This window comes from Mauremys mutica, chromosome 1 (genome assembly GCF_020497125.1).
Source record: "Mauremys mutica isolate MM-2020 ecotype Southern chromosome 1, ASM2049712v1, whole genome shotgun sequence".
NCBI classification, from domain to species: domain Eukaryota; kingdom Metazoa; phylum Chordata; order Testudines; family Geoemydidae; genus Mauremys; species Mauremys mutica.
The window spans coordinates 247,352,145-247,364,242 of NC_059072.1; the positions used below are offsets into that span (position 1 = coordinate 247,352,145).

General features: G+C 39.3%; 1 protein-coding gene across 2 annotated transcripts in view; it reads right to left on the reverse strand.

The window, feature by feature from the left end:
- Positions 1-12,098, reverse strand: part of TBC1D8 (TBC1 domain family member 8) — a 79,749-nt gene that overhangs the window by 56,252 nt on the left and 11,399 nt on the right. Inside the window, exon 2 of one of the 2 annotated variants that reach the window (XM_045006007.1) lies at positions 3,587-3,697. In XM_045006007.1, coding sequence (XP_044861942.1) covers positions 3,587-3,697 — 111 coding nt within the window. Of the gene's footprint in view, positions 1-3,541; positions 3,698-12,098 lie in introns of both variants that reach the window. The other variant, XM_045005998.1, reaches the window with a different exon arrangement.

Here is a 12,098-nt window from a genome sequence, read left to right on the forward strand (position 1 = left end):
TCTTGTCACTATACCTTTTAATTTCCATTTAACTAGCGTCGTCATTTTTGTGTAGTTCCCCTTTTTCAAGTTAAATGCTACTGTGGTATTTTCCCTCACACAAAGATGTTAAATTTAATTACACTATGGTCACTATTACCAAGCAGTTCAGCTATATTCACCTCTTGGACCAGATCCTGTGCTCCACTTAGGACTAAATCGAGAATTGCCTCTCCCCTTGTGGGTTCCAGGACTAGCTTCTCCATGAACCAGTCATTAATGGTGTCTAGAAATTTTATCTCCGGATTCCGTCCTAAGATGACATGTACCCAGTCAATATGGGATTAGTTGAAATCTCCCATTATTGGGTTTTCTTTGTTTGTAGCCTCTCTAATCTCCCTGAACATTTCACAATCACCATCACCCCCCTGGTTTGGTGGTCGGTACCATATTCCTACTGCTATATTCTTCTTGTTCAAGCATGGAATTTCCATCCATAGAAATTCTTTGGTACAGTTTGATCCATTTCAGATTTTCATCTTATTTGACTCTGCTTTCTTTCACATCTAGTGCCACTCTCCCACCAGCGTGACCTATTCTATCATTCCTATGTATTTTGTATCCTAGTACTACTGTGTCCCTCATTCCACCAAGTTTCTGTGATGCCTATTATATCAATATCCTCATTTAATATCAGGCACTCAAGTTCACTCATCTGTGTATTTAGACTTATATCATTTGTATAGAAGTACTTATAAAAATTGTCAATATTTAGCTGTCTGCCTTCATGTGATATAACTGAATGGGACTCTTTCATTTGACTGTTTTTCTTCAGCTCCTACTTGTACTTTATCAACTTCTACCCACTCCTCTTTACTAGGACAGAGAGAATCCCTGTTAATAGATCCTCCCCTAAGGGATGTATGTGCTCCTCTGCATCTGTCGACTGTCCCCCTGCTCTTAGTTTAAAAACTCCTCTACAACTCTTTTAATTTTACATGACAGGAATCCCGTTCCGTTTTAGTTTAGATGGAGCCCATCCTTTCTGTATAGGCTTCTCCCTTTCCAAAAGGATCTCCAGTTCCTAATAAACCTAAAACCTCCTCCTTACACCATTATCTCATCCATGTACTAAGACCCTGCAGTTTTGCTTGTCTAATTGTCCTGAACATGGAACTGGAAGCATTTCAGAGAATGCTACCATGGAGGTTCTGGACTTAAATCCTTTACGTAGCAGCCTAAATTTGGCCTCCAGGACCTCTCTCTTATCCCTATGTCACTGATACCTACACGTACCAGCACCTGCAGCTCCTCCTGAGCACTACACGTAAGTCTATCTAGATGTCTTGAGAGATCCACAACCTTCGCACTTGGCAGGCAATTCACCATAGCGTTCTCCCAGGCATCACACACACAACTACCTATATTTCTAATAATCAAATCCCCCAATACTATTACCTGTCTGTTCCTAATAAGTCATCTCCCTTGGAGGGGGATCCTTAGTGCGAGAGGATACCATGGCATCATCTGCAAGGAGGGTCCCAACTATGTGACAGTTTCTCTCCACTTCAGCTTGATGTTCTCCTTCCCGGAGACTTTCATTCTCCGCAACACCATAAAGGCCGTCAGATTGGGAGTGGGACCGCTCTACTGTGTCCCGGAAAGTCTTGTCTATGTACATCTCTGTCTCCCTAAGCTCCTCCAGCTCTGCCTTTCTGCTGTCAAGAGACAGTACTTGGTCTCGGATAGCCATGAGCTGCTTGCACTGAATGCACACATACACCACCTGCCCACAAGGCAGGTGATCATATACACTGCATTCAGTTCAATAAACTGGTTAGCTCCCCCTCTGCTGCTGAATCCACATAGTATAGTATTAATGCAATACTGATCTACACAACCAGAATTATCTTCTACTGACTTGGAAAAATAAACTGTTACTTACAACAATACATCTTGGAAATCCATTGGGGGAAGGGTGGCAATTCAAGATCTTAAAGAGTTATTTGTTAAAGGCTTTTCTAAAACTTCTATAACCTACAAAAAAATCTTAACCATTCCAGTCAAACAAGTGGTTCTCCTTGAAGTGAAAAACAACAGCTGCCCTAGCAGACTGAAGAAATCTGCATAGAGTAGAGTAATGATCAACCCCAGAGAGGAATATTACCTACATGCTACTGAGCAAGGGACCTAAGCATTCTTTGAGATGAACACTGATTTTCATTTTAAAATGCCAAGCTCATTTTCTTCGTCACAAGAGCAATATTTAAGAGCATGAAGTATTCTCTTCACAAAACATTCTCTCTTTAGCGGTGTGTTCTTACCTTCCAAATAAAAAAAAGAGTACCAAGTGAACAGCAATTATGAAAATGAGGAAATGGTAGCACCTAACCACAGCCAAAAATAACATGGAGAACAGACTCTCTGCAAGCTTCCCAACACAAATGTAACAATGCACATCAATCCTGACCTACTACCCTTCGCTCCTGTTTCATATCTTCAAAATACACTAAAAATCATATAGTGGTTTTGAGGTACAGACAGGCATCCACAGGCAGTGTTTTCCAATGCGTGGAGCACTTCCTCAAGGGGGTACAAGGGAAAGCACACACGCATGCATCTTCAAAATGTGAAATGTGTGCAGCTGATGAAAAGACATCTACCAGAGTTTTCAGTAAGCCCCACTAATTTCAATGAATACTAAATCTAACACCACCAGTGATATTTTATGTCAACATTGTTAACTATTTCACGGCTCAACCCGTGAAAAAAAAGGAGAGGAAATACGTTATAAAGATCTACACCAGCATTTTCCAAAACAGAAGGAAGAATGAAGGACTAGCCAGGAGAGCACAGGAAGTGTATAAAAATGCATACATTAAAATTGGTAGGCTTTAAACACCACATAGCGGGGTTGCTATGATTTACAACTGGTTTATTTTTCTAAAGTGGTGTTCAGCTTTGAAAAGTATGGGAAACACTGCATTAAAAATTAGTTTAAAGACTAGCAAACTCTCAAGTCTTCAGAGTGCACTGTTCTTCACCATAGGGTCACCTAGCACTATGATACTTTAAAACATTTATTATTTTAAAACATTTAATATTTTTAAAATCCTCTGTTTCATTAGATTTTATTGTGATCAGAAGAGCTGGGAGACTTTTTTTTTAAATAAACTGCAGGTAAAAATTAACTGCTGATACACATGTGTTGAGGAAAGACCAGAACAAAAAGCTTCCTGCTGCAAGTGGCCTGCAAAGGCTACTATCTGAAATGATAAATATGTGAATGGAATGACCACTCTTTGCAACAGACAGAAAAACAGGAAGGCAGGAACAGCCAGAATTTTTTTTTCTTGCTTAACAGAAGAAAACATTCCCTTATGTTATGAATACCTTGAATTATAACCAATAGGTATTTTGGTTATTAAACAAGTCACAGCCAGTAGCCTTTACACACACGAGGTTACTAATTTTGGTTACCTTCAGCTTCTTGGACATGCAGATACTGAGCATGCTCAGAATTTAGCTTTGGGGATTTTTTTTTAATTGGTATGTAACTCACCAGCAGCTATGGCCCAGTAAACTTCTGATCCATTCAATAACTCACCACATGCTATGGCAGAGTAAACTGGTGATCCCGGAACTTGAAGTAAAATTCGAAATGGAGCAACACGTGCATTAGAATCTAGCACTGCGTCCAGGGCACCCACCAAACGACCTGAACACACACACAAAAGGAGAATGACATGTTTTAATTACAGCAGCACCAACTCTCACTGAGACCAGTTTATCACTATTAGACCTAGTCACGTTTAAGACCCTCATATTCAGCACTGAACAAAATTATAACAAAGCTCTCTAACATTGGCTTGTAAAATGGAGAAGTGTTCAAATGCACCAGAGACTAGAGGTCCAGGCAGACCGATCAGAAGACCGAGTTTTTACGCTTCTAGTTGGTTTATTATGCCATATAGACATATGACTAACAGAAGCTTTGAAACCTAAGCTATGGTTAGAATACATAAACATGTATTATTTAGAACAGTCTCAAATGCCTTGTGTCTCAGATTCTATTCCATAATAATTGGCTCCTGAGTAAAACAAGTCTTAGCATATTATTGCTATCTGTTTGAACTGGAGTCACGAATTTGCAGGTGAAAACATAACACAAAGAAAGTACCAAACCCTCTCCAATTATTACAGAAAAAACAATCAGAAAAAAAATCAAAATTCCTCCAACTACAAAAGATGAATACTTAAAATGTGCATTCCCCCGTTGCCACATAAAAGGTTCTAATTCTGTAAGATGGTCTTAAAATTCTGTATTTTGCCAACAATAATAAAACAATTAGGAGCACCCTATGAGTCCGCATCCTGTCATCAGAGGAAGCTATAGGGCAACGGCATAGCACAGTCTAACCTGCAAGTTTCAAAATATTGAAGACCATGTGATTAACAAAGAAAGAAACAGCCCAGAGACTAATTTTTTCATCCTGATAAAAAACCTATGCGTAGGGATTTTTAAAAGTATTTAGTTTAGGCCTCACCTTGGTCCCATTTAAATCATTGGCAAAAGTTAGACCAAGCACTTCTGAAAATCCTGATAAAAGGTCAGACTTGTGAAATATGGTTATTTTTAGAGAAGACAAGAAATGCACCCATACAATGAAGCCATGTAAGTACATGGGAAATTAAGGGTATTTATCTTGTTTCTCAGTTTGTGCAAATTAAATTCCCTTTTCTGTCCCTGAATGACTGATCACAGCAGCCAATTCCTCTTTTCACTCTGTACTTCTGCTTACCAGTTCCATAATGTTCACTAACTGTAATGAACCAAGTTTCCAACTGAACACAAGCAGTAAATAAATGAAAATAATAAATACCACCCACTCCCCAGATCAGCCAGGTTAGCCACAGTTTAAATATTATAAAAACAAAGTACTGAGAAGCCAAAACTAAGAAGAATCCTTTGAATATATTATTATATTTAAAAAAAAAGATCTGAGCCAGGTTCATACACAAACTCCAATGATGATTTACTGGAATATATATCTGAAGTCTCCCTCTTCAGTTAGTTTTGTATTTTCATAATTAATATCGTACATTAGGGGCCTGACTGAACTTCCATTAGTTTCTATGGAAAGACTCTCATACACTTATGTGGGATTTAGATTAGTCCCCAATCTATTTTTAATTTGGGTAGGACGGAAGGCGCTTTCTAGTTTCACAAGTAAGAATGTTGTCTAGATTTCTGATCTTTCATATCTGCAGCTGATTCCAGGGCAGTAAAACAAAGGTGCAACAGTGATGCAGAATAAGCAATTTGTGCACGTTTCACACCTGTATTTTGATTAGTTTCTTCAAGAGAGAAAAAATATTAAGTATTTAGTGCAGGCTAAAACAATTTCCTAGTTTGACGTAAAAGCATATCAATAATCTTACTGAGGTAGCCTCATTACTATGCTTTAGCACGTCTATTTTTGAGGTGCTACAGCAATGGATAGGTTGAAATTTAACTGAACAACCTCCAAAAATAGATCTTTCAATAATTAATCAGCGAGTGCTATAAAAACTATGCAATGTTAACCAAAACTTGTACATTAACCTGGTGAAGATTGAGTACAAAGTTTAATATTAAAGAAAGGATGAAAGCTACTTATTCAAATGTCAGAGGGGTAGCCGTGTTAGTCTGGATCTGTAAAAGCAGCAGAGTCCTGTGGCACCTTAAAGACTAGTCTATAAGGTGCCACAGGACTCTTTGCTGCTTTTATTCAAATGGTGCTGCTTTCCAAGTGTTTTTTCTATCTTATAAATGCTGAACTCCGCTTAATACTTGTAACATACAACAACTGCACAGTGCTTCCCCGTGAATGAACCAATAAAAGCATGCAAACAAAAGAACTTTCTAAAAGAGACACAATTTGAATTTAAAATCAACTTTTTCTTTAGATTTTTTTTTAAGTTTCTGATAGAGCTCCCTTTAAAACACTCCTTTTCTCACACACACACACACACACACACACACACACACACACTCACTCTCTCTCTCTCTCTTTCCCCCCCCCCCCCTCCCTCCGGTTGATGTTTAAGGGTCTTCTTAACCAGGAAGGAGCTGATTGACTTTTACAGGGAAAGGCAAATCTTACTATCCATACAAACCTATCAAATAAAACAAACTAGGGGAAAAAAAGAAAAATATGTTTTACTAACTTTATTATAGTAATCATAGGTCTTTCTTGATACCATGTATGGAACAAAAATTTCAGAAGTAAATATGATTTTCAAGTTCATTGCATTCTTTTAAACAATAATATTACCAGCTCTCTATTTCAATTTTTCAGCTTCAAACAATGCAAAACCATTTCCGGGGCGGGGGGGGGAGGGAGGGGGGAAATAAAGCCACCGAAAATAAAATGCACTTGATTTTTTACTGCACCACAGGTTTTCTAGTTAGACTTCAGAGTCCAGAAACAGATCATCTCATGAATATCACAAGTCTTTTCATGATTTTATCAAGATTACAAAGAATGCTGAAATGCAAGGAGAAGGTCCAAGTCCAATGTGGACGTCAGACAAAGTTTGTGGGGTGGGGGGGCGGGAAGATGGGAATTGCTTTTCTGCTTTAAAATCAGTTTGTGCTCAATAACATGAACACTTTCCCTGGACATGGGATTTCAAAGCAAGTGTTTAACTTACATTCTTATGGAAACAAACAGCTCTCTAAAACAAAATTTGCACTCTTCCTGTAGATCATGGATCTTAACTACAATTTTTGTTTAGTTACATTTCAAATGTCTATCTTCATGCACATTTTACAGAACCTAAATAGTGAAAATCAAACATTGCAAAGTTATACCTTATATGGAAAGAACAACCAAATTAGAATTACAATAAAAGTTTCTAATCTGAAATCCATTTTATAGAGTTCACATTATTTTATGCACACCAGTTCAATAAATAAATAAATCCAAGTACAAGCTAGCAGGAGACTGAAGCACTATTTTCAGATCCTGTGACAGATAGGCAGTGTCTTTGCTTTACCAAGATCATAGTGTAATCTAATCAGCCTGGACGCAGCATGCTACATAACTGTGTGATTAGGTCTTCTTATTCACGTTAATCCCAACTCTGTGTACAACACAGCTGTGCACACTTTTTGGGGGGGGGGGGGGGGAAGGAAGGGGAGAAAATTTAAGTGATACCTTTTTGGTTATCAAATAAAATTGCAGAAGTATGATCCACCATTTGAGCTTAATCTGTATTTACCTGAAACCTCAAAGAGAAGAAGATATCACAAATTGCAATGTATGACCCTATAATTTGAGTATCACAACTCACAGCTACAATCTAGAAAAGGACCAATTACAGTAAAGTCACCTGAAAAACACTGATTTCTATGTAAACATATTTATTCAAACTCTCAAGAATGCAGAATTCTCTAACTTGGTGTGAATTATCCATATGATATTTGAAGCATTCCATTAAACTTTGAGAGACTTGATGTTCGAAAATTAAAGGTGGACTCAAAATTAGACACTTTGAAATCTGGAGAAAAATATTGATTCTTTCCATCTGTCAATTCAAGATTTTGGGGACGTAGTCTAAGATGTAGTTAATTAACACAGGTCAGGCACCTGACCCATAGATCTTTCTTCAAAGAACAAAAGACTATCTCTGCCCATCTGCACTGCGCCTAACAAGTCTTTAGGTAAAACTAAGGTAAAGTTTTTAAAAGTGCTTATGTCTCCATTTACAAAAGTGGCCTGGGCAGTTAGGATCCTAAGAGTTTTTTGAAGTCAACAGGACTAGGAGCCTAAATGCTCAAGCCACTTTTGAAAAAGTCACTTGGGGTGTATCTACACTAAGACTAGAAGGTGGGATTGCAGCAAGTGCAGGCTAGTTTTGGTTGAGTTAGCTCACTAAGGCCTTGTCTACACTACTGGGGTAAGTCAACCTAAGTTACGCTATTCCACCTACGTGAATAACGTAACTGGAGTCGACGTAGCCCAGGTTGACTTACTGCAGTGTCTACACCGCTCTGTGTTGATGGAAGACGTTCTCCGGTCAACTTACCTTACTCCTCTCGTTCCGGTGGTGTACCAGAGAGCGCTCTGCAGTCAATTTAGCAGCTCTTCACTAGACCTGCTAAATCAACCCCTGCTGCATTGATCAGTAAGTGTAGACATGGCCTAAAAAATAGCAGTGTAACCACAGCAGCATGGATAGCCCATAGATGCTGGAACTAGGTTTAAAGGTTCCATTATATACAGGGTTTACAGTTTGGTTTAATGGGTCTCAGCTCCCCCACTATACAAATTGTTCTAGCACCACTGGACTAGCCACTGAGTACAATCCTATCTAGGATGCTGGATATACACCTGGGCAGCTAGCTCAGGCTGCTGCAGCTGCACTGCTCTTTCTATTGAGTTAGCTCGATACAGTTAGCTCAGGTATGCCTACACATGCTGTAACTACTCCTCCCGATTGCTGTGTAGTCACACCCCTCAGGCACTTTTGAAAATTGTAACTAGTCTAGCGGCAGGTTCCAGATTAAAGGGTTTACAAGAGAGCCAAGCTTGCTATAAAATTCTAGGTCTACTAGCACATTATTTTGCTCTGATATATCCATACTCAGTAGCTCATTAAGCAGAGCCTGGAGGAGAATCCAAACCTTCCAACTCATAGACCTCAATTTTTCCCTTATGCTCTGGCTGCTTTACAGGTAGCTTAACTGGTCTCTCCCTGAGGAGTCAACCTGAAAAAGGGAAATCCCTGGGAGGGGTAGAGCTATTATAACTGCACTGTTCTGTTGATTCCCTCTGAAGCGTCTGGTACTGGCCAGTGTCAGAAGACAGGATACTGGGTCAGATGGCCATTGGTCTGACTCAGTCTGGTCATTCTTATTTTCTTACCAGCTCTACACCACCCTTCTGAACCTCTTGGCACAAATGATGTGCCCAGAAAAAAAGGCATGTGGATGGAAATTGCTGCGTTCCAGCTATCAGAACATTCTATTGGGTTCACAGGCAGCTGGACAGAACTAATTGGAGCAGTCTAAGGCTGGTCCAACTCCAGGACAGGTAGCAGCATAAAGGCAGCTTAAAGCACCTTTGCATCCCCCTACGTCTGATCTGCACTGAGCTCATTTCTGATGTGGCTCAGGATCTGGCCCACATCCTTATGGGTTAAATATAGGCAAAGAACTGTGTTCTGGTGAACAGGTGTTTGGTATAGCAGGTGGGGGAACGTCAAAACAAGGAAAACTTAGCACCAAAATTGGCATCGAGCTCTTCCTAGAACCAGTACAACGTGACCCACTGATTGCTTGCAGCAGTTCTAAATGTTTTAGTCATGCAGCAGTGATGTATAAGATTCTCGCTTTCACTCATACTTCACTGAGGAACGTCTGCTTTATAGCTCTATAATATCAGGAACATTTTCAGTTACACAGACAGCTAAAGTCTAGTGGATAAATTCTACCCTAGTTTACATCTCATACAAACATCTGTTGACTTCATCGAGATTGCACAGGGTACAGATAGGGCTGGTTTCAAGCCAACAGGACAGACATACAGTGTTGTATTTCTTACTAGCTTTCTCAATTCAACTCAACAGAATTTATACAGATAGCAAGGAAAGATATTTAAAGGAGGTAAAAGATACAGAAGTATTAGTGTAGTATTAATGTAACAAAAAATAAAATAAATAAATAATAAATAATAATTTCCTTGGTGATGATGCTGGTTTTACCAGATTTGAAAAAAAGCTCACAAAGCTAGATTTCAGTACTAAGGGCAAATGTTTATGCATATGTAATAATACATTACACAGGAGTAAGCCCACTGACGTCAGTGGGACTACTTTCATGTGTGTTTGCAGGATCAGGCCCTTCAACGTCTAGACAACAAGTCAGTGCCTTACTTTTTCACCATGTAAAAGTGAACTGAAACTACAATTGTTTGTGTTACTACTTAAACTAAGCATCCAGCATTATGTTCTTCGTGAAGTTGGAAGTTATCATATCCCAGCAAACTAAATTTTTACTTTTAAATAATAATAAAAATAATAATACCTGTCTCCTAGAACTGGAAGGGACCTCGCAAGGTCATTGAGTCCAGCCCCCTGCCTTCAATAGCAGGACCAAGTACTGATTTTTGCCCCAAATCCCTAAGTGGCCCCCTCAAGGATTGAAGTCACAACCCTGGGTTTAGCAGGCCAAGGCTCAAACCGTTATTTCACAAGTTTTCTTCAATGTTTTCTGTGGCTTTATATTACTGTGTTAGCTACCCATTTGTTTCATATGCTAATATCCTTGGAAATTCAAGATACGATTATGGGGTCTGCTGTCACAGGAGTGCTGTAGGCGAGTGAAAGGGATGTGATATAGGAAGGGGGAGGAGGAAGGAGCAGAAGTATGCACAAGTATGTACATGCTTCCCCACTTCCTAAAAACCCATACTGTACTTCTCCTCGTGTGTTATGAAAGAACAAATGTACCCTGACCCCCTCTTCTTCTCAGGCCATTTTTCCAAGTATGCTTTTATCCACATAATTCTTGCAGAGGGTTGTCACATTTATTTTACCAGGAGTCGTCATGACAGCAGCCTAAGATACCAGGATAAGGCTGCAGTCCAACTGGTTCTAAAGTCCACAGAGATAAAGGCTCTGTCACACAACAAGTCTAGAAAAACTGTTTCCAGCCTAAAATTAATGTACCTAATAAATATGTGGGACATACATGCTGCCTTTTGATAGTCCCCTAAATTACCACAATATAAATTCTGTTGAATACTGTCAAAAAAGAATCTCTCTCACACATTTTGTTGGTGCCACATAATGTACCCACAAAGTTATTGGAAGCATTGTTGTATTACATAATTCTAGTAACCACAAAAAATCCTTTAGAAATTAACCATCTTGTTGTTCTGCAGAGTCTGTCCACTAGGACACAACAGCAACAAACAAAAACACATTCCCTCTACATTTATTCCAATCTCATTTTAGCTAGTTAGTGATTTTCAGCGTTAAAGGGGCTGATGTTCACAATTTAAACAGATACAATCCATGCTGGAAGGCTAAACATTAGACCTGAAACCTCTGTTTTGATTTGCAGGTGCATTCATGGCTTTCAAGGCATTTAAAAACACACATCACTGCAGTATCTGTGTGTATGCATAACGCGCGGCTCCTCCACTCTGTTTGCTGGTCCCATTTTGCTTCATAACCAGCAAGCTCATAAGATTAGAACAGGCAGAGCAAAAAGATAATGCCACATGCACACATCAAGAACACAAAATGTTTGTTGGTGTGGCCCAGCTGAGAAATTGGGCCTTCATATTACAGCCTTTGTTGAGGATTGAGAGTTATTTATGCATGTGATTCCATGCTTTAAGTTATTTGCAGCCCAAATTCACTTTTGGAGAGATCACCTTCTTCAGGGAAAATTTAAGAAAAACATGTTTTTAAGAGAGACCTTTTAAAATGTTACAGTTTAAGAACCAAATAAGAGAGAGGGAGAGAAATATGATATCTGAATTCCAGTTGTGGGCAAGGCTACAAAAACATTTTGATTAAAGTCTAAAGGCAGGTCTACACTTAAAAAAGCTGCAGCTGCGCTGCTGTAGCACTTCAGTTAAGACGCTACTACGGCAACAGGAGAGCTTCTCCCATCGGCATAGTTAATCCACCTCCACGAGAGGCAGTAGCTATGGCAACAGGAGATGCCCTCCCATCCACACAGCGCTGTCTACATCGGGGTTAGGTCAATGTAACTGCATCGCTCCGGGGTGTGAAAAATCCACACCCGTGAGCGACGTAGTTATACTGATGTAAGTTTGTAGTGTACACTTGGCCTAAGTTATTGAATAGGCTATTGGCTAGAAAGAATCATTTTCTCCTATGGGGAGGAGTAGTGACAATAACTATAACACCTGATCTATGGAAACTATTCCAAATCCCTAATAATTTTTGTGGTCCTTCTTTGTACTTTTTCCACTTCTAATATATCGTTTGAGATGGGGAGACCATACTTGCACACAGTATTCAAGGTGTGGCCATACCATGGTTTCTATAGTAGCATTATGATATTTTCTGTCTTATTATCTATCCCTTTACAAATG